General features: G+C 50.5%; 1 protein-coding gene and 1 pseudogene across 1 annotated transcript; both read right to left on the minus strand.

Moving 5' to 3' along the window:
* LOC121166443 (MRN complex interacting protein) lies at positions 1-21,094 on the minus strand. The gene is made up of 7 exons (XM_040995564.1): positions 21,016-21,094; positions 18,739-18,798; positions 11,502-11,590; positions 4,514-4,589; positions 2,166-2,308; positions 1,663-1,750; positions 1-581 (listed from the first exon to the last, which is right to left on the minus strand). The coding sequence occupies exons 1-7, from the start codon at positions 21,079-21,081 to the stop codon at positions 120-122; spliced, it is 984 nt and encodes a 327-aa protein (XP_040851498.1). The 5' UTR covers positions 21,082-21,094; the 3' UTR covers positions 1-119.
* Positions 1-22,707, minus strand: part of LOC121166446 — a 1,182,205-nt pseudogene that overhangs the window by 802,767 nt on the left and 356,731 nt on the right.

Genomic DNA, 22,707 nt, shown 5'->3' on the forward strand with positions numbered 1-22,707 from the left:
TCACTGTCCTCCTGTGTTTATTGTCAGCTTTCGGGGTTTTTCACACATTAACACCAGGGGGAGCTGCAGAGGCACTCCTGCACCACCCTCATCTGCATCAGTGACAAGCTGGCCTCTGCTCACAGGTCATCACTGAAGTCCTCTCCTGTTGTAAAGAGGTCAGAGAGCCGCAGGGCTGCAGGCTTCTGTGTCCCTGGCACCTGGGGAGGCCCCATGTCCCTCCGCTGCTCAGGGATCCTCCTGCAGGGTCCCTCAGAACCAGGCCTGGGAGGCTGTGTGACCTGAGGAAGCTGGACAGTGGCTGCTTCCCAGCTCTCCTTCGGGGTTGGGGCCCATGGGGTTCCTTGCTCAGCCTGTGCTGGACCTGCTAGTCTGGGTCCCCTCTGCTCTGTGTCCACCTGGGAGCTGTTCACAGGAGATGGAAGAAATCTTGCCCATTTAGAAGATGTGGCCTCAGCCTGACAGGCTGGATTCGGCAGTTCCCCATGAGCAACACGGAGCCCCTGGGGTCGTGGGTCCTCATGGTTCCAGAGGCAGTGACTGCCACCTTCCTTCACCTTCACGTTCAGGCCAGGAGAGTCCTGAAACCAATCAGAGGAGACAGCTGTGTCCTGTTGCCTGCTGGGGCTCGTTTCCCAGATGAGACTTTTCCATGGTGCTGCTTGCCAGTCCACAGGCTGGGCAGTGAAGTCGGCAAAGCACAGTGAGTAAATGCCATTTCATCCCAGTCCTCTGTTTCCATGACCAGGCTCCAGGTGGCCCAGCTCCTGAGGGTCAGCTCAGGGTGTCTGCACAGAGGTGGGAGTAGACAGGCCCTAGAGACCACTGGGGAATGGACTGAGGCCGACCCCCCTCACCTGCTCCCTCCCTGGCAAACAGCACCTCAGACCTGGACTTTGCAAGTGGCTGTGCCAAGCTCTCTGTGCTGCTGGGGACCGGCTTCTGCTTAGCAACCAAAGATGTCCTGACAGTTAGGCTTACCACTTCACAGGACCTCAGAGTGGGTCGCTGTAACTCTGCACCCCAGACAATGAGAAAGAGGGCAAGACACAACAGACTTGACAAGAACATCACACACAGGAACTGCAAGGCTCTGCTGTCACCGGGAGATTCAGAGCCACGAGCTGACTTAGGTCTCAAAGCTACTCCTGACAACAGCAGAATCTGAACTTGGCCTCCTGGCTTCAAGCTGGAGGCCTGCATGAGCTGAAGTTGGCCGTGGCAGATCTATGCTAAGGTGGCCCCTGTCAGCAGGCCTCTGGTGGGGCTCTTTACACGCTGATGACAGCATAAAGCAAGATCTGAGTTTTGCAGCACTAAATGTGCAGTGGGGCCTGTTGGGTTCCTGGGAGCAGGAACACACCCCAAGTGACTGAATGCCTTCAGCAAGGGAGCATGAGCCTGGAGAGGGCAAGGGTGGCAGGGTGTGCAGAGAGGCCAGGCCAACCTCAGTGGACCCCAGGGTGTCATGATGCCCTTTTGGCTGAGAGTTAATTTCATGAGATGAGCAGGGAGCGAAGGGAGCAGGCAGAGGAAGGAGTTGGCTCCACACAGGCAAGAACAGGAAGCTGAGCTTTGGGGGGTAAAAAGCTCATACTTCAACAGCTTGTGTGCTTGGTGATCACTGGGACCAAAGTGGAAGCAATATTCCCTATCACCAACCTTCTGGGGTGGCCAGGTGCCCCTGGGAGTGCCCAAGTCTGGGATGTCACAGTTGTGCGACAGCTGGGCCAGGCTCGGGCTCCATTTCCTGGTGGGAGGAAAGTGCTGTCAATAGTCCAGTCCTGCCAGCACAGTGCCCCACAGCCTCCCTGGCAACCTGGCTGGCCACAGGAGGTAGGGAGTCTCCATGCAGCCACTCAGCTGCAGCCCAATGGCAGATGGGCTGTCCTGTGCTTGCCAGGCAGTTCTGCCTCATGGCTGGTCCACCTACCTCCCATGGCGCCTCAGGCGCTGTCTGCAGAGCTGAGCTCCTGTGCAGTCTGCAGTATCTGCTTCGCCAGTGTAAACCTCCTGCCCCGGTCAACACCCCTAAGCCCCTACCCCTTGAGGTCACCGTCTGAGCTGCTCACAGAGTTCAGCCAGCATCCCTGTGTCAGCAAGCAGCGCCTGTCTCATCAGTCCCCACCTGAGCCTCCTGGAGGGCACTGGGTACAGCCTGGCACCTTTTTCTGGGCAGCTCCTGACTGAAGGGAGGGTCTGACTCCTCCATGTCGGATGAGGACTGCCCATGGAAACACACTCCTCCTCCCAGCTCCAGTTCCGGGGAGTCCTTGTGCAGAAACTTCAGCCAGCGGCTCTCAGAGGGCTGTGTTGGGAAGAACAGGAAAGCAAGCCTTTTGACTGCAGCTCTCACACCCAGGGCTCAGGGATGGTGCCTGCTGGTGAGGCCTTGGAGAGGCAGCAGAACCCCCGAATGTCCATGCTCCCTGACCCAGTGACCCCACACAGACAACAAAGGCACAGAGATACTCGTGGTGCTGTAGACGCCATGGTTTAGAAAGTGTGGAGACAGCCTCAGACCCTCAAAAAAGGGATCAGTGCCAGCAGCCAGCTTTCCACCATATTCCCGGTTTTAAAAAATGAAAATACCTGGAAACTGCAACAACACAGAAACCTTTTGTTAGTGAAAACTTAAGCAAACACGTCTTTTCTTGACACAAAAATGATGTAACACTAAGCGTTTGCGTGGCTGACCCGGAAGCTCAGGTGCTGAGAGCTGCACTGGAGGTGGGCCTAGGAGTGTCTACTGATTTCCCACAAAGCCGACCAAGTGGCATGTGAAAGTCAGACAGGCCCGACAGGTAGCTGGAAAGAGCAGAGGAGGAGTCTCCCTAGAAGTATGCAGGATGCCTGAGTTAGCAAGACCAAAGTGCCACCTTATCCTTCGGAGTTCCTGCTTTTATCACGACAAAAGAAAGAAGTTACCAATCCTATCCTATCCTTCCTCTGGGCTTTTCACCAGAGACAAGCTAGACAGGGTTGTGATCCTGGCCCAATGAAGGACTCTGTGCCTTCCTCTCATTGATTATTAGCTGTCATAATGAACATCTGAATTATGCTGAAAAGACACCACCCCCACCGTTCTCTCGGGTTTTCCTCTCTGAGAGCCCCACTCAATCCTGCGGCAGGTTTGTCTTGAATAAATCTCACTTTGCTTCTTGATTTGTCTGTGGGGAAATCCTTCTTTCCTGTGAGGTAAGACCTGAGGTAGCCTCCGTCCTTCGTGCCCTTTCCCCAGAACAGTGATGAAATGGGAGAGGAATGTAGGGAGCTGGCATAGCAGTCAGGAGCTGGAAGCCACACCTCCCCATGCTATGTAATCCTATCTGTAGGTCAGAGGACCCCTTCCCAGGGGATACTTCCTCACACCTGTTGGGGGGCGGGGGTCACATAACCACTCCCTTTTGGAACCCTGTAAGAGCCCTGACAAGGAGGGGCTCTCCCACTCAAGGATGCTCTCACTCTCACTCTTCCTGCAGATGCAGAGGAGAAAGCACCCCTCTTCCACCTCCCCGTTTTTGGGCCACTCTGCTCCTCAACATGCCCACATGGGTGTGATTTCCTTACCTTTTATAGAAACTTCATCACTTCAGAAGATGTACTGGATGGTCTCTAAGAACCTGGAATAGGTATTTGAGACCACCTAGCCCAGGACGGCAGGAGGGTGGCCAGAGTGGTCCTGTGAGCAGAAGGTGGGAGTTCTCCTGCAAGGACCTGCTAATCTGGGTGGACCGATGACCACAAGAACTAAAGTGCTCTCTCACACACCGCCTGCCCACAGCACTGTGTGACTCATGCTCTCCAGGGGAGTGACCAGGGACCTGACCCTCGGCCTCCTATCCCTGAAAGGAACCTGGAGGGCGGGGGCAGAGGGGGCAGGAGCTGGAGGACAGGTTCTGTTCCGGAGGAGCCATTACACAGCACAAAGGAAGAAGCCCTCTTCGTGTAGCAACGATGTGTGGATATGTGGACAGGTTATAGGTTCTTGTATTCCTGCACTTATGAACACTTGTCATCAGTATTGTTGACTGTATGGCTAATGAATACTGGTAAACTAAAGTTACAAGAAGCCCTGGTTCGGGGGAAGCTCCTGCATTGCAGCCCAGCAGGACATGGCACAAGCAAAAACCCACGTCCCTAGAAACTCGGTTGTCACTGACCTGAGAAAGGGGGGAAGAGAACAGCCTGCTTTCATCAACAGGCCAGTGCAGTCTGAAAGAGGAAATTCCCCCTGCTTCAACCTTTTACCCTGATGCCAACCCATCAGTGGGCCATTACTCTGTCTCCCGGGGTGCATCTTATAAGACAAGCAATTCTGAAGTGACTTATCTGCTCCTTCTGTCTACAAAACCAACCCCTTCTGCTCTGCTGGTTGCAGCATTCATTGAAGTGCTGCTCAATTCTAGAACTGCAATGAGTGCTTCAAATGAAATTTGTGTGATTCTGTCTTTTCGGTAACACATAAACAGAATCCGTTCCATTAGGTTTAGCACAGATGCAGCTGGCTTACCTGAGGATCCACATTCTCTGCCTGATGGTGATCTTCAAGTTCTTCTTCTCTGACACTTCCAGAACCCTCCAGAGACCTTAGGGGAAGAACATCCAAACCCCCTTAGTAAAATGAGCCCAAAGAGGAAGGACAAATAAGATGAAAATGGCAGGATGCAAGGACTGAGCAGACCCCAGGCTGGTCTTGGGGCATCTCAGGGACTCAGCTCTGAGGTCTCATGTGGTTCTGGTGTCCTGCAGCAGCCGAGGATCTGGGAGAGGGGCCACTTATTTCCTCTGATTAGGATGGTCAGGCCCTCCACCAACAGGAGGACTGGGCAGAGAGCCATGCACTCTGCTTAGGCTGGAACTGGCATCTTGGCTTTGACCATGACAAGCTCTGTGCTTCATCATGGTTCGACATCCTTGTTCCATTTTCCTCATCCCACTAATGTGGGTAATATTGTGCCCAGGACTGCAAAGACCAATGAAACAATGAATGTCCTTTGCTCAGGACCTCTGGACATAGAGTTCCGTTCATCAACACAGGGATGTATGTCCTCATGGAAAAAGGCCACACAAGTCACTGAACTTGCCACATCACGGTGACTCTAGCTGGCCTGCAGGGGTGGGGCTCTGCATCTCACCAAGATGAACTGACGCCATGTGGGTTGTCAAATCACATAATCCCATGCAACACCCCAGTGAGCTCACAGTCCACCATATGTGGGCATCTCTACCACAGTTACTTTGCCTTCAGTCACTGATTCTCACAGGGCTATTATGAGGATGTATGCAGGTGAGAGCAGCTACCCTGCCCCACAGCTGAGAACTAACAGTCTGGTGGGCAGTATCCTACCAGTGAGCGCCCCGAACCCTGCATACCTGACTTAAGAACCCATTCCAGGGGCTGTCACTGTGATGGAGTAAGCTAACTCCCACCTGTGGCCCAGCATCCCAGAAGGGTGCCACTTCATGCCTCAGCTGCTTCCACTTCTGGTCAGCTCCCTGCTTATGATCTGGGAAAGCAGTGGAGGATGGCTGGAGTCCTTGGACACCCATGTGGGTGACCTGGAAGATACTCCTGGCTTCTGGCGTCAGATTGGCTCAGCTCTGCTTGTTGCAGCCATGTGGGGGTGAACCTGTGGAAGAAGATTCAGTCTCTCCTCTCTATAAATCTTTCAAGTATAAATAATTAAATATTTCAACAAACTTCATTCCAAAGCCTAAAGAATGTCTCTGCGCTGTGAACATAGTCTGCCTTCTTGTTTGCAGCGTTGCCACCAAGAGGTGGGTGTCACAGTCCCTCCATAGATGAGCCAGCCCTCTCCAATGCTTCATTTTGTCTTCTGGCTCCCACAACCTCGCTGTGGTGTGCTGAAAGAGTTTTTTTTAAAAAGATTTATTGGGCCCGGCGCGGTGGCGCAAGTAGTTAAAAGTCCTCACCTTGCACGACTGGGATCCCATATGGGCGCCGGTTCTAATCCCGGCACCCCGCTTCCCTTCCAGCTCCCTGCCTGTGGCCTGGGAAAGTAGTCGAGGACGGCCCAAAGCTTTGGGAACCTGCACCCGCGTGGGAGAACCGGAAGAGGCTCCTGGCTTCGGATCGGCATAGTATCGGCCCGAAAGATCCTGTCTCTCCTCTCTGTATATCCACCTTTCCAATAAAAGCATAATAAAAATAAATCTTTAAAAAAAATTAAAAGATTTATTTATTTTTATTAGAAAGGCAAATATATACAGAGAGGATGAGAAACAGAGTGGAAGATCTTCCTTCTGATGATTCACTCCCCAAGAGGCTGCAACTGCTGTAGCTGAGCCTATCTGAAGCCAGGAGCCTTTCCAAGTCTACCACGTGGGTCCCAAAGCTTTGGGCTGTCCTCGACCGTTCTCACAGGCCACAGGTAGGGAGCTGGATGGGAAATGGAGCTGCTGGGATTAGAACCAGTGTCGATATGGGATCCCAGGTGTGGTCAAGGTGAGGACTTTAAGCGCTATGCTATCATGCTTATTATTTTATTATTCCAATAAAATAACTTATTTTATTGGAAAGGGAGATTTACAGGGAGTAGGAGAGACAGAGAAAGACCTTCCATCCATTTGTTCACTTCTTAAATGGCTGTAATGGCTAGAGCTAAGCCAACCCAAAGCTAGGAGCCAGGACCTTCCTCTGGAAACCCTAAGGCTTTGGGCCATCCTCTACCGCTTTCCCAGAGCATAAGCAGAGGTCTGAATGGAAAGTGGAGCAGCCAGAACATTAACTGGCAACCATATGTGATCCCAATGGGTGTGAGGCAAGGATTTAGCCAACGAACTGTTACACTGGACCCAAAGATTTGTATTTATTTTTATTTGAAGATCAGAGTCACAGAAAGAAGGAGAGACAAAGAAATCTTCCATCTGCTGGTTCATTCCCCAAATGCTGTAATGGCTGGAACTGAGCTGGTCCAAAGCCAGGAGCTAGGAGCTTCTTCTGGGTTTCCCATGTAATGCAGGGAACCAAGTAGCTACTTTCCCAGGTCATAGGCAGGGAGCTGGATGGAAAGTGAAGCAGCCGGGACATAAACTGGTGCTCATATGGGATGCCACCGCTGCAGAGGCTTAGCCTACTATGCTACAGTATTGGCCTCTTTTAGTCAATCTTTACATCAGACTGTATAAATCCTCCAACTTTGATTTTTATCAACACTAATTAGATGATTCCATGTCTTTTGTATTTCTATATAAATTTCAGGATTAGTTGGTTATTTTCTTATTTATTTACTTGAAAATCAGAGAACGAGTAGGGAGAGAGAGATTTGTTCCCTCTGCTGGTTCACGGCACACATGGCCATAATAGTTAGGACTCAGCCAGGATTAAGTCAGGGGCAAGGAGCTTCATATGGTTCTCCCACGAGGGTGGCACGGGGCCATGCGCTTGGGCCACCTTCTGCTGCTTCCCCTAGCCATGAGCAAACAACCAGTACAAATCTTACAGAGTAGAGGTGCTATAGCACATTAGCCTGGTTTTTGATGCAGAATGCTGGGGTGTGATCTGGATCTACAGAAGAACCAGTGTGACTGGCGTGTTGTCCTAACATATCAGAGTATGTTTGATTATAACCCTCACAGCTGGTAGAAACTTTCCATCCTGTGTCCATGGGAAGACAGAGAGTGCCCCTCCTCATTGCCTGGCTTCCTAGGAGCCTGGAACAGGTAGTGGTTACCTGATACCACCTCCAAGTCCAGTGAGGGGAAGTACCTATGGGGAAGGGGTCATCTCATTGACAGACAGGTAGACAGGAAGACATAGTGTAGAGGAGGTGTGCAGGTGTATGTAGTTTCAACTTGTGAGCCTAAGCAGTTTCCTGCCTATTCCATTTCATCCTCCCTCAGATAGTTCTGACCTTAATCTTTCTTTTTTAAAAATTTTCTTTTTAAATATTTATTTATTTATTGGAAAGTCAGATATACAGAGAGGAGGAGACACAGAGAGGAAGATCTTCTGCCCAGTGATTCACTCCCCAAGTGAGCGCAACAGCTGATGCTATGCCAATCTGAAGCCAGGAGCCGGGAACTTCTTCCGGGTCTCCCACAAGGGTGCAGGGTCCCAAGGCTTTGGGCCGTCCTAGACTGCTTTCCTAGGCCACAAGTAGGGAGCTTGATGGGAAGTGGAGCTGCCGAGATTAGAACCGGCACCCATATGGGATCCTGGTGCATTCAAGTCAAGGACCTTAGCCACTAGGCCATGCTACCAGGCCCTCTGACCTTAATCTTAAGGATTGCTGAAGGATGAAGATTCATCACATCTTCTGTAATTACTTCCTGCTGGTTATGGACATGAGCCCTGCCTGGTCTCAGTTTGGAAATCTCTGTGTCATTAATGGGTCTATCTCAGGAGCCAGAAAATTTCCAGTCAGTGCCAACGGCTGTGTCCGCAGCATGGTCCTCATTACTCTGCGAAGTTGCTGGGTTCTTTTTGCCAGTAGGAGAGGTCCTGGTTCACTGGAGTAGCCTGGCTTATCTTTTGTATATTCCTGAGTAAGTTCCTCTCTCTTGCAGAAGAGCCTGCCAAGGCAGTGTCCCACATGCAGCTGTGTACACTGAGGTCAGGGCACATCCCAAAGATTTGGTCCCTGAGATCAGAGATCCTGTGGCATCAGAAGGTACAGCTGACTCACCCCTGGGACTCCGATGGGACACAGGCAATAATACACCTGAACCATACCCATGTGGCAAAGGGCCTGGGCTCTAGGCACATTCCTAGCCAGGTCAGTTGCCATGGCAGGGGATGTGCTGGCAATAACGTCCTGTCTGCAGGGCTCATCTGGTCGCCAGGGACAAGGTCATCTGTCACACTGTCCTAAGCAAAATGAAGAAAGGAAGGAAGGAAGTGAGGAAACAAAGAAGGAAGGCAGTCAGGAAGGAAGGAAGGAACATGGTAATTTCTAAAGAAAAGAAAAAAGAAGGCAACGTGCCTGAGCCCACTGTGATGGCTCGATGGCTAAATCCTCACCTTGCAAGAGCTGGGAGCCCATCTGGGAGACAATTCTAATCCCGGCAGCCCCAATTCCCATCCAGGTCCATGCTTGTGGCCTGGGAAAGCAGTCAAGGATGGCCCAAAGCCTTGGAAACCTGCACCCACGTAGGAGTCGCAGAATGGGCTCCTGGCTCCTGGTTTAGAATCATCTCAGGTTTGGCCATTACAGCCATCTGGGGAGTGAAACGGTGGACAGAAAATTTTTTCCTCTGCTTTTACTCTCTGTAAATCTGCTTTTCCAACAAAAAGAAAAAATCAGAGTCAGAAAGAGAGAGAGAGGGAAAGACAGAACTTCCATCCCCTGGTTCACTCCTCAGAGTTGCATCCTCTGCTGCTTTCCCAGGCCATCAGCAGGGAGCTGGACTAGAAATGGAGCAGCCAGGACCTGAACTGGTGTCCATATCTGACGCCAGTGCCACAGGTAGAAGATTAGCTCGCCATGCCACTGTGCCAGCCCATAATGTTTTTTTTTTTAAGAGCCAGAAGCTTCAGCAGGTCTCCCATAAGGGTGGCCAGAGCCCAAACACTTGGGCCATCTTGCACAGCTTTTCTCAGGTCATTAATAGGAAGCTACATTGCAAGTGGAGCATTGGAACACAAACCAGCATTCATATGGCATGTTGGGGGCAGCAACTTGACCAGCAACGCCACAACACTGTGCCTCTACTTTCACTTTCAAGAACTGGGAGCCAATGTTGTGGCACAGCAAGTTAAGTCCCTGCCTGTAGTGGTGGCATCCTTTATCAGAGCACTGCTTCGGGTCCCGCTGCTCTGCCTGTGAGCCAGCTCTCCGCTGGTTTGTCTGGGAAGGCAGCAGAGAATGGCCCAAGTACCTGGGCCCCTGGCACTCATGTGGGAGGCCCAGATGGAGCTTCAGGCTCCTAGCTTTGTTCTGGCCCAGCCCTGCCCATTGTGGCTAGTGGACCAGTGTAAGATTTCACTATTTCACTGTCTCCCTTTGTCACTCTGTCAAAGAACTAAATTTTTTAACCAACTGATTTTTCTAAAGCCTATCAATTCCCCCCACACTGTCAGATTTACTGATTGTGCAATATTACACATGCTGAATTCCTTGAGCTCTCACTTTCCTCAGCTGCCTGCTGCTCAGTCTATTCTGACATATTTCATTCATTGTTTAGTAATTTCCAAAACTTTATTTATTTGAATTGCAGAGTTTACAGAGATAAGGAGAGACAGAGAGCTCTTCCATTTGCTGCTTCACTCCTCAAATGGCTGCAATGATCAGAGAAGGCCTGGTCCAAACCCAAAGAGCCAGAAGCTCTTCTGGGTCTCCCACATGGGTGCAGGAGCCCAAGCACTTGGGTCACCTTTGACTGCTTTCCCAGGCATATTAGCAGGGAAGTGGACCTGAAGTGGAACAACTTGACTTGAACTGGCATCCATAAGGGATGCCAGGTGACAGATGGTGCCTTACTTGCCAAGCCCCAGCACCATCCCCCTGTTTAATGAGTTTTAACTCTGAGTCTGTGTTTCCTGGGATTCTGCCTGTGGGAGTTCTTGGAAGCCAGGATGGAAGGTGTGCTGCTCCAGAGAGGAGCAACTGAAATGCACACTCTCAGCTTGAGACTTTTGCACTGTGTGTGTGGAAGGCTAGAAAACCAGGATTTCTGAAATCGTTGTCAGCTATTCCCTCTTCATCAGCAGCTGCATGGTGGGTATGTGAATTTGTTCATGACAGGACAGCCCTATGGGACTCACTTTACATGGAGGGCTCCCACTGTCCTTCCCCATTGACCAGGCCCCACACTGTCTTTTTCCTCCTGCAGCTCTCTGGCCGGCTGAACAAGGGCTCCAGGGAACCAGGTGACAATCACAGTAGTTCAGAGGTTGCCTTCTGGATTTTGGCTTTACTTCATTTTTACCTCTGAGGGTTATTGATTCTCCTGCCAGCTCATCAGTGCACTGAAAAAAACCCTGCAGCCAGTATTTTTATTTTCGGTGGGAGAATTGTTTAATATGTTCAATTCACTGTATAAGAGTACAATGAGGACCTAGCTGTGCCATAGCTAGTTAAACCTCTGCCTGTGGTACCAGAATCCCATGTGGGCCTTGGTTGAAGTCCCAGCTGCTCCATTTCCCATCCAGTTCCCTACTCATGACCTGGTAAGATAGCAGAGGATGGGGCAAGACCTTGACACCCTGCACCCCCATGAGAGACCTAGAAGAAGCTTCTGGTTCCTGGCTTCAGATAAGCCCGGCTCTATCTGTTGTAGCCATTTGGGGAGTGAACCCTCAGATGGCAGATCTCTCTCCTTTTCTCTCCATAGCTCTGCTCCTCAAATAAAAACAAATAAGTATTAAAAGAGTAATATGATCAAAGATGTGTGGGAAAATGTCAATGAAAGATCACGCATGCCCCCACCTTTGTGGAGGTTTTCTCCACTGGATGAATCCAGGAATAAAGCACACACTCACTGTACAGTTGACAAGCAAGCAGATTGGCAAGCGTGCTCCTCTCCCAACACCATACCTGAGCGGCAGCTCTGAGACCTGTCCTTGCAGCAGATTTAACTTTTGGACATGGCGCCTGCAGTCAGCACCGGAGCCCTCACCGTAGCTCTGAGAAACAAAAGAAACATGTGAAGTTTGAAAAGCTCCTCAGGGTGTGAAGAACAGCCACCTGTGAGACCCACCTCGGGGAGGATGGTGCTGTGCTCTGCAAGGCCCAAGACTGCCTGAAACAGCCAGTCTGGAGCCACAGACAGACAGGCTCCAGAACTGATTAATTCTCTCTGGCTGCCCCACCAGCATGCAGCTCTAGTTTCAAAGGCAAAAGCACCTTAAGCCCTGCTCAAAATGACCAATGAACCTGAATAAAACTTCCCAAGAGAAATGACCCAAATCCCCACAAACTATATGGAAGGATGCTTCATTTGCTGATAGACAGGGGAACACAAAATGAGGTGTTCTTCTTTGTTCTTCGTGGCATCACTCAGGCATCTTTAGGCCTCATTCTGGACTCCTTCAGCCCATAAATATTTACTGAGAACCTGCCATGTGTCAGGCCTTGGTCTAGCTATGAGACATGCACTGCAGTGTCACTGAGGAGCAGACATGCCAGTGAGACAAGAAGGAGAAACACACCCAGAGAGAAAGAGATCTTTCCTCTATTGGGCCACTCCCCAAAGGCTGAAATGGCTAGGGCAGCGCCAGGTCAAATCCAGGAGCTTCACCCCAGTCTCCCATGTGGGTGCAGGGGCTTAAGGACATGAGCCATCTTCTGCTGCTTTCCCAGGTGCATCAGCAGTGAGCCTGATCAGGAGTAGAAACAGCCTGGAACACAAACTGGTGTCCCCACACGATATGTGTGCTACAGATGATGGCTGAACACATTTTAATGGCCCCAAAAGACAACTTGAAAAGACCAGTATTTCAAAATGTTTCTGAAGAATGGAAATAAAAGGTAAGTTTATTTTTATACAAAATTTAAAAGTTCTTAAATAGATTTCCATCATATGAATCTCCAAGAACGTACTGAAGATCCCTAGGTAAAATGTCTGGCCTATCACATGGTGCCAGGCACACATGAGGAAATCAGAGCCAAGAAGCGGGGCAGGCAGAGGAACCCAGACGCCACCTGACAAAGGGTCTTCTAGTGCTCAAGGATCAGGTCAGTGAGAAGGGGAGATGTGGGCACAAACAGGAAGATACAGGCGAGGGTGTCCCACACACAGCTGGGGAAAGAACATTCCAACAGAGGCACGAGATGAGAATGAAGGCTGAGACCTTGAGCCTCGCCTGAGGGGGATCAGTGAGCCTGGAGCTGAGTGCTCTGAAGGGAGGCCGGCAGGAGATGACAGTGGATGGTCTTCCACATGCAGTGGTACACTCCTACAGACCTGCTCTGCGGCTGCCATCCTGAAGAGCTTTGTGAAAATAACTGTTTTTAAAAGACTTATTTATTTGTATTTGAAAGGCAGTTATAAAAGAGTGAAGGAGAGACAGACCTTGCATCTGCCAGTTCTTTCTCCAAATGGGTGCAATGGTTAGAGCTGGGACAATGCCAGGCAGTGGGCAGGAGCTTCTTCTGGGTCTCCCAACATGGTTGTAGGCACCCAAGCACTTAGGCACTTTTCTACTGTTTTCCCAGGTATATCAGTAGGGAGCTGGATTAGAAATGTAGCAGCCAGGACATGATGCAGGACGTCAGAGCTAAGCTGGAGGCTTAGGCTGATACACCATGCTGCCAGCTCCTACATGAGATTTATTTATTTGAGAAGGATGAATGCACAGAAAGCGCTCCCATCTGCTAGTTCACTAACCAAGTGCCTGCAATGGCAGGGGCTGGCCAATGTGGGGTCAGGAACTCAATTGCTTGAGCTATTACTGATACCTACCAGGGTCTGCATTAGAAGTTGGAGGTGGCTTGTGCCATGGCTCATCAGGCCAATCCTCCACCATCAAGTGCCAGCATCCCATACAGGTGCTGGTTCATGTCCTGGGCACTCCATGTCCAATCCAGCTCACCGCTTATAGCCTGGGAAGGCAGCAAGGGATGGCTCAAGTCATTGCAATCCTACAACCATGTGGGAAACCAGAAAGAAGAGCCAAGCTTCAGATTAGCTCAGGGTCAGCTAATGTAGCCATTTGGGGAGTCAATACCAGATACAATATCTTTCTCTTTTTCTCCTTCTTTCTTTAGATCTGACTTTCAAACAAAAGTAAAAAATCTTACCAAAAAAAGGGAGGGGGGAGAAAAAGGAAATTGGAGGGGCTGGTGCTATGGCATGGTAGGCTGGGCCTGGTCTGCCATGCTAGTATCCTATATAGGGACCAGTGCATGTCCCAGCTGCTCCACTTCTGATCCAGTTCCCTACCTATGATCTGGGAACTTGATGGCTCAGGTCCTCGGGCCCCTGCTCAGTGTGGGAGACAGGGGCAGCTCCTAGCTCTGGAGGGTTTAACTCTGGCCATTTCGGCCATTAGGGAAGTGAACCAGTGGATGGAAGTTCTCTCTCTCTTTCTTTGTTTCTTCTCCTGTAACTCTGCCTTTCAAATAAAAATAAATAACTCCCTGAAAACAGTTTTAAACAAAAGAAAAAGAAAAGGAAGCTTCAGTCAGGAGTTAGAGCCAGCACTGAAATCCAGACAATATCATAATGTGGTCAATCAGAAGCCTGGAGCCCTGCAGGAGCTTCTTCTGTCTCCCACTTGGCTGCAGGGTCTCCAGGCTTAGGGCTGTCCTCCTCTGCTTTTCCCAGGCCACAGGAAGGGAGCTGGATGGGAAGCAGAGCAGCTGGGACACAAACTGGGGCTGATGATTCACTCCCCAAGTGAGCGCAACGGCCGATGCTATGCCGATCCGAAGCCAGGAGCCTCTTCTGGGTCTCTCACACAGGTGCAGGGTCCCAAAGCTTTGGGCAGTCCTCGACTGCTTTCCCGGGCCACAAGCAGGGAGCTGGATGGGAAGCGGGACTGCTGGCATTAGAATCAGTACCCATATGTGATCCAGCGCCCATATGAGATCCCGGGCGTGCAAGGCAGGACCTTAACTGCTGTGCCATCGCGCTGGGCCCTAGAAGTGGAATCTTAAAAAAAAAGGTTTTTAAATTTTTATTGCAAAGTCAGATATACAAAGAGGAGAAGAGACAGAGAGGAAGATCTTCTGTCCAATGATTCACTCCCCAAGCAAGTGCCGTAGCTGTGCTGATCTGTTGTCAAGAGCCCACAGCCTCTTCCACACATGCATGCAGGGCCCAAGGCTCTGGGCCATCCTCGATGCTTTCCAAGGCCACAAGCAAGGAGCTGGATGGGAAGCGGGACTGCTGGCATTAGAATCAGTACCCATATGTGATCCTGATGTATCCAAGGCAAGGACTTTAGCTCCTGGGCTACTATGCTGGGCCCAGAAGTGGCATCTTAACTGCGAAGCTAAACATTACCTGTTAAAAAAATTCTGACAGTAAGTCCAGGATGGTAGCCTAGTGGCTAAATCCTGGCTTCAGATCAGCTTAGCTCTGCTGTTGCAGCCACGTGGGAGAGTGAACCAGCAGATGGAAGATCTCTTTGTCTCTCCTACTCTGTAAATCTGCCTTTGCAATACATAAAAATAAATAAATCTTAACAAAACAAAGAAACAACAACAAAAACCATGCCGACACCGTTTCACTGTTTGAGTGAAGTCCAGTGGACAAAGCAGAGCAGACGTGTGGCCAACCGTTCCTTGCCACCTCATGTGTACACTCACTCTCCATGGCTCAGGACACCTGAGACACATGACTGCTGTGGACTCAGCGAGACCTGGAGTGCAGACGGTAGGGGAAGGGTGCTGATGGCCTGGGAGGTTGGACTTTCCACTGGAACCAGAACCTGTTGCAAGCGCAGAATGTGGCAATGATGTTTTAAGAATCATTAGCCATCAAGTGTCCTACCATATCCTTTCTTCCTCATGCTATTTCCCTGCTTTAGGCAACAGTCAGGCTGAGTAGGGCCTTATAGAAGGCAAGGGATCGATGAGGCCAGGGCTGCTCTTCCTTCTTTACTCATCAGTAAGTCAGAAGTGGAGTGTAGGTAGAAGCTGCGCATGCCAAGAAATGCAGTAAAGCCAGCCAGTGTGGCTGTGAGCTCTTCTGCTGCTCTGGGTAGGGTGAATTACGTGAGCATGAATGAGCCGTGCAACTCGCACTATGCCATGCAGATGACTTCACAAACACCAAGTGACTTACACTTGTATTTAATGCTGGCTTTGCAAAACATCAGGAGGAAAAGTAAAAGCATGATAGTATATCAGAACGTTAGGTTTTCTTTAAAGAAGATGTTAAAAAAATATGAGAAGTCAGGAGGGATCACAGGGGTGGGCCTCTGGCAGAGCGGTTAACCCACCTTAGAGGTCTGCATCCCTTATGACAATTCCTGGGTTCAAGTCTCAGCTCTGCTCCCAACGTCAGCTTGCCGCTATGGAGTAGCAGGTGCAGCTCAAGTCACTGGGGCCTTGTCAACCTGTGTGAGATGCAGACTGGGATCCTGGTCCTGTTTTCAGCTTGCACCAACCAAGCTGTGGTATGCATTTGGGGAATGAATCAGCTCACAGATCTCTGTCTGGTGGACTTCCATTAAAGAAAGAAAGAATATGACAGAGAGAGAGTGACAGAGAAACTATTAACAAACAAACAAAAGACAAAACAGGCCCAAATCAGTGGCACAGCACGTTAATCCTCCACTCTGGCACCAACATCCCATAGAGAGGCTGGTTCATATTCTGGCTGCTCCACTTCTGATCCAGCTCTCTGCTTATGACCTGGGAGAGCTGCAAAGGATGGCCCAAGTTCTTGGAACCCTGCACACACCTGAGAGACCTGGAAGAGGCTCCTGGCTCCCAGCTTTGGATTAGCTCAGCTCTGGCCGTTGAGGACATTTAGGGATGGAAAACTTCCCTAGCCCCACTCTACAAAACCTGCCTTCCAAATAAAAATAAATACACCTTTTAAAAAAGGGTTTTGTAACAGGATCCCCACATTTTGGGCTCTCCCCAAAGCTTCACATAGTTGGCTCTGTGTACAGGGTAAGTATTTGGCTCTGAGTAGAGGACCCAGTGTGTGTTCTAAGAGGAGCCCCTGGCTGTGGTACTGAGAGAGGGCACAGCACAAAGACAGGCAGGGCAGCTAGGAAGCCACTGCTCACAGAGATGGGGAGCAGGGCTGCAGGAAGATGCCAACACAAACTGCTCAGGGACTGAACTGTAGGAAGAATGTAAATACAGAGCCAGGAGTGCCCAGACAGAGACCTCAGAGGGATGCAGCAGAAAGGCATGGAATGGCTATGGGAAGAGTAGGTCTGTGGGCGCCGGCAGGCTTCTGTTTGGACAGGTGAGATGTGAGATGTCTGTTACATACCCCATGGTGACTGGCAGTGGTGGCACACACATATATAAGAGTTTTCATATGGTCTTATCTTGGGTCACTTCGGAATGAATGAGGCCAAACAGGCAGCGAGGCTACACTCAGAGTCCTTCAATAACTGGACACTGGGGAGAGGAGACAACCAACAAGGAGGACCAGAGCAGCAACCGGCCAGGCATGAGAAGACCAGCAGGAGGACCTGGAGCCTGTATGTCATCTCTGACTGAGACATGAGTGATCCCAGTGGCTGCTTAGGAGAGCAGATCTGCATGGAGAGAAGAGGAGCAGTAGAGGGGAATGGCAGAGTTGGGCAAGCTTGAGGACTCAGGGCCTGGAATGACCAGCAGGGTCATACAGACACAGCCTCCCTTCTCTGGACTCCAGAGTGCCCGGTGACCAGGTCCAGCCAGGAGACCAGTCTCTGCTGTGTAATGTCATCCACTAGCAGGTCCGGCCCTTAAAGGCCTCCTGGGCAGCTCCCTTGAACTCTCCCCACCTCTGTGGCTGCAGGAAGCTGCAGACAAATCTGATGGAATAAAAGAACCTTTCGTGACAGGAGGCAGGCTGCCAGAGTGACCACACACAGCAACATCCTCCCAGGACAGTTTTGGTGTGTGTGACTGCTATTGTAATCATTGCACAGGTTGGGAGGCTCTGAGAGGACGGCCAAGCCTTCCTCACAGAGAAACCAGAAATGCACAGACAAGCAGTAGTTACTGTGTGGGTGTCTGGCTGGCTGATCTGCCGGTTCCTGGCCCTGACAAGAGGTGGGCCCATGGGTGAATGCACCTGGTCCCAGGGGTGGCTTTGTGCATGAATCTCAGCTATTCCAGATGGCTCACAGGACATTCTGCATTCCCTGAGTGGAGGACATTACTGGAAGGAAAGACAGGAGAAAAGGGAAGAGGAAGGCATTGGGAGAAACTGGACAAAGGGGAGAAGGGAGGAAAGCTGGCTGGAGGCCCAGGGATGAAGTTCTGTCTTTGGGTTCCTTCCCCAAGACACCCCACTAGTGACAGCACATTTAAAATAATTTTCCACTGAAGCCATGTTCAATTTTTTTGTCTATTATTTGGAACAAAAGGAAACCTGATCAAAATACATTCTTAATTTCACCTCTGTGGTTTCTGTTCTAAGCAAAGCATGTGCAGCAGTGTTGGGTACTGTGCAGAGTGCTAGGGAGACGTGGGCAGAGCCTCCCGCAATTCACTCTGAGATGGACGGCACTCGTGCCAGGGCACTGATACCTCCCTCCTGATCAGGACCGCCAAAACGGGAGCGGAGTCTCTAAGGGAGGGGACTTGGCCCGTGTTCAGTGTCAGAAAAACACGAGATGAATGATGAGATGAGGCAGGAGAGGCAGCACTGGGCTACGGCAAGCAAAGTGAGTGGGAACAGGTGTTCAACAGACCGAAGGCATGAGGCGGTTGAGATCAACACGGACACACGAGAACTGTGCACCTCATCAGAGTAAGGGCAGCTACAGGAGAGGATTCCGTCCATCCTCCCCACCCTGCTGGCTCTAACTGTCTGCCGTGTTCCTGCAGTCCCCCGTGCTTGGTCCAGCTTTTGGTTACACCTGTGCGTGTGCCTGTGTGCCCGTGAATTACTTTCTCTTCCCCTTCCCTATGAATCATGAAGGTCTCACTGCCCACTGTTTCTAGGCACCTGGCACACAGAAGGCACACAAGATACTTGTACTGAATGAAGAAAACCAAGGACGGCACCTCCCAGGCACTGCTCTGTCCCCCCATGGCCGGAGGGGACAGGAGCCCAGGGGCAGCAGCACGCCGCCTGGCCAACCATGAGAGAGAGATCCAGGCCGTGGAACGCTGGGACTCCACCTTGTCTCTGCTCCTAAGGACTTACCCGCAAAAACGACTGTTTCTTGCCGCAGGCTTTGCACGTCCATTTGGGACTCTTTTTCAGCTGGAAGGAAATTGCAGAGATATAGCTAAATATTTAGTTATTTTTTAAAAAGAACTTTTTATTTATTTGAAAGGTAGACTCAGAGGAAATCTTCCACCTGCCGGTTCACTCTCTATATGGCCACACCAACTGTGTTGGGCCAGGCCAGAGCCAGGAGGCCAGACTCCACCTGGTACTCGGCCATTACCTACTGCCTTCCCAGAGGTATTCATAAATATTTTTTAAACTAAAAATAGGAAAGCAAATGAGAAATAACTAAAAACAGTAAGGAAATCTGGTATAGTGTGTGCAAACAAAACTAATACAAGCTCCAAAATTTAACATAGCTTTTATATAACAAATAATTAGTTACACGGAAGACCCTGAAGAAGCTCATGGCTTCAGCCAGCCTGCCCGGCCCAGCCACTGCAGCCCCTGTCACTCTGCCTGGCCAAAGCCAGAGGCCAGGAGCTTTGAGCTCTGTCTCACTCAGCCTTTCCAAGAAATTATCTTTTCTGAAAATCTGCAGATGCAGCTCTGGCCCAATGGCTCAACTGGCTAATCCTTCATGTCTAAGTGTAGCATCCCATATGGGTGCTTGTTCATGTCCCAGATGCTCCACTTGCTACTCAGCTTCCTGCTTATGGCCTGGGAACACAGTAGAGGATGGCTCAAAGCCTGGGGACCTGTACCCATGTGGGAGACCTGCAGGAGGCTCCTGGCTCTAGACTGGCTCAGTTCTAGCCATCGCAGCCATTTGGGGAGTAAGCAATGGATGGAAGAGCTTTGTCTCTTCTCTCTGGAAATCTGATTTTCCAATTAAAAAAAAAAAAAACAACCCTGCAGACATACAACTACTGGAAACGAACTCACTGGGGAGCAAGTGAGAGATGGTATGGCGTGTAAGATCTCTACAAGTGTATGCTTCTGTCTGCCGTCTATTAAATGATGAAACAGTTTGATCCTTCCAGAGCTCAGCATTCTAGGCTCTGTAAGAGGGAAATGCTCCTTAAATCAGGGGCTCTTGCAAAGAAAAGAGATGTGGGAGAATGCCCATGATGCAGATCTACGGCTGGGGTAGCCTTCTCTGGGTTCGAATCCTTTTTCAGAGTTGAAAATGACCATGAGAACTGCACTACATTATCCACGTGCAACAACTTAAAGATGCAAATAATTTCCATTCCACCAACTCTCAGAATACACTGAAATAGGGAAGTAATACATGGGCTCAGCTCAGGCTGTTGCTATTTGGGGAGTGCACCAGTGGACTTTTCTGTCCTCTCGGAAACTCTGCCTTTCAAATAAAAATAAAACGGCTTTTAAAAGATGTATTCATTTTGATTTTAAAGGCAGTCTACACAGAGAGAGAAAGAAAGATCTTTCATCTGCTGGTTCATTCCCCAAGTGGCCACAACCAGGAACCAGGAGCTTCTTCCGGGTCTCCCACGTGTGTACAGGGTCCCAAGGCTTTGGCCGTCCTCGACTACTTTCCCAGGCCACAAGCAGGGAGCTGGATGAGAAGTGGAGCAGCCAGGACTAGAACCAGTGCCCATAAGGGATCCTGGTGAGTGTAAGACCAGGACTTTCATCAACAGGCTACTGTGCCAGGTGCATAAATAAAACTTTAAGAAGAAGAAAATAAAAAATCTCTTGAGGCCCTAAAGTAGTTCTTATCTAAAATGCCTAGCTTGTAATACTAACAGATACCCACTCAATAGCTGCATCTGGGGGGCAGGGTAAGAGCTGTTTCTCTCAAGAGACTGGCATCATGGGGAGAGCATTTGATACAAAACGTGCTTTCGCCCCTAAAAGTCTATTGCCTTTTATCACACATCTTACAGAAGTCGGATGTCAGGACACAGCCAACCAACACAGGACCAAGAGAGGGGTGTCCCTTAGAAGGGGACAGGGACATCCAACCAGCAGGAGAGGACAAGCTGTGAGACAGGGTTAGGGCACAGATGGAAGCAGAGCCCCAGGATGTGGTGACAGGACGCCCATGGCGGGGAGGGGTGCTTCTCCCATGAGAAGCCTGAGGGGCACTGCGGGGTCCCGGGTTGCCACCCCCACCCCGCCTGGGTCCCACAAGGTTCCCCAAATGTCACTAGACTTCACCAGAGCCCGCCTCTGCAGAAGCCAGTACTCCCCCAAACCTACAGCAGAGAGGCCGGGACGACGCCGGAGGGACGCGACCCCACACCACACCTGCCACCCGCGGGAGGCCGGCGCCCAGCCCACCTGGTGCGCTTGGAAGAGGCCGCAGCTGCAGCACCTGAGGACGCGGCAGCGCTGAGGCGGCGCCATGGGGCCTCCCACCCAGAGCCTCCCGCTCCCGCGCTCCCCTGCGCCCTCTTCCGGCCGTGCGCCTGCGCGCTCTTCCGGCCCGCCCCGCCCCCACAGGCCTCTGCTGGCCCAGGGGCGCCATCCCCACTTGAGGGGATCCGGAGGTTGTGGCTGCCCCAGCTGCACTTAGGGCCTTGGGTCGCAGTCAGCCGTTCACGGACTTGGCGGCTCTCCCAGGGCATTTCCTCCAGGTCGCGGTTGCCCATTGCTGTCCTCTGCGCAGGATTGCCAGGGAACAGAAGAGCCGGGAAGGCTCCCCACACTGCGTCCAGAGACCCCTGAGGATGGAAACCCACACCGGGCACCTTGGAAAGGATGGGGCAACTTAGATAGGACTGTGGAGAATTTCCCAACGCCTAGCCCTTTCAAGAGTCTCCTCAGAGTCCCCTCAGCGCATGCTGCTGCCAGAACAAAACAAAAATGGGGACAAAACCAAAAACATCAGCAAGCAGCCTGGACATCCACTGATTCCTAGGGCGGGAACCCTAAACCTAAACCCAAGCCCAGCCCCAACCCCAAACCTAACCTTTGTCATTTGTGAGCTTGGAGCTCAGCCCCTGGGCCACAGCACTGAATTAGGCCACATTCTTGCAGAACCCTCCTCAAGGTGTAGGTTTCTTTGAGAAAAGACCCTGAATTGTTACTTAGAACTACAGGGAAACAAAAGCTTGATTTGGACCAGGAGGATGGTCATTAATTAGAAGGTCTCCTAAAATAGCTTGCTTCTCCAAACTTGCCAGGTAGGGGCCATCACCCCTACTCCATCTTTCTCATCCCTGTTGTTAGACAAAGGAAATGTGGCCCCGGGGAGGGTGGACTGCAATATTCCTGTGCTGGGAAACTTTGTAACAAGCAGGTGAGCCTCAGCCAATGACATCAGCCCAGATTCTCTTCATGGCAGACAGCTAAAAGTTTCCAGGAAGACAGGCAACTTTGTAACAAGCAGGTGAAGCTGTTTTTGTTCCTCCCTTCTCTTTGCTTTCCACAAAGAGTGTGCTGAGGTCTTAGAGCTGGTGCTTCTTCCTTTTTAAAAAACTGCCTCATTCAACTTGTCTACTGTTTTTTTTTTTTCCTTTTCACACCAACTTAACATTAAAAATGTGTTTTCATTTTTTGTAGAATTGATTTACATCTTAAAGAATCTAATACAGGTTAGTTGAAATGGCAATTCTTATATACACTGGCAAATCCTATCATGTTTTAGGATATTGCCCTTAAGTCACTATCAAGCAAAGGTTTGTTTTGGTGCAGCAAGTGAAGCCACCATTGAGATGCCTGCATCCCATCTCGAGAGTCCCACTGGAGTCCCCGCTACTCCTCTTTTGATTCAGCTTCTTACCAAGGCATCCTGGGAGGCAATGGATGATGGTTCAGGTGCTTGGACAGCTGCAACCCCTGTGGGAAATTCAGAGGGACTTCCAGGTTCCTGGCTTTGGCTACACCCACTCTGGGGAATTAATCAGCAAGCAGGAGATATCTTTGTCTCTCTCTGCCCTTCAAGTCAATGAAAATAATCAGCAATATAAAACAGTTCATTCTGAATTTGAATAAAGAAGAAAGTATAGGTTTAAAGACTCACACAAACAC

Source organism: Ochotona curzoniae, unplaced genomic scaffold (genome assembly GCF_017591425.1).
Source record: "Ochotona curzoniae isolate NIBS_2020 unplaced genomic scaffold, NIBS_Ocur_1.0 patch14, whole genome shotgun sequence".
NCBI classification, from domain to species: domain Eukaryota; kingdom Metazoa; phylum Chordata; class Mammalia; order Lagomorpha; family Ochotonidae; genus Ochotona; species Ochotona curzoniae.

Bases quoted from the DNA above. Each gene is read 5' to 3' on its own strand.
- LOC121166443 (XM_040995564.1), bottom strand. From the start codon at position 21,081: ATGGCGCCGCCTCAGCGCTGCCGCGTCCTCAGGTGCTGCAGCTGCGGC. The intron at 18,799-21,015 runs GTGGGCTGGGCG...ATTTCCTTCCAG, and splicing joins GCCTCTTCCAAGCGCACCAG to CTGAAAAAGAGTCCCAAATG. The intron at 4,590-11,501 runs GTATGGTGTTGG...TCTTCCCCTAAG, and splicing joins GTCTCAGAGCTGCCGCTCAG to GTCTCTGGAGGGTTCTGGAA.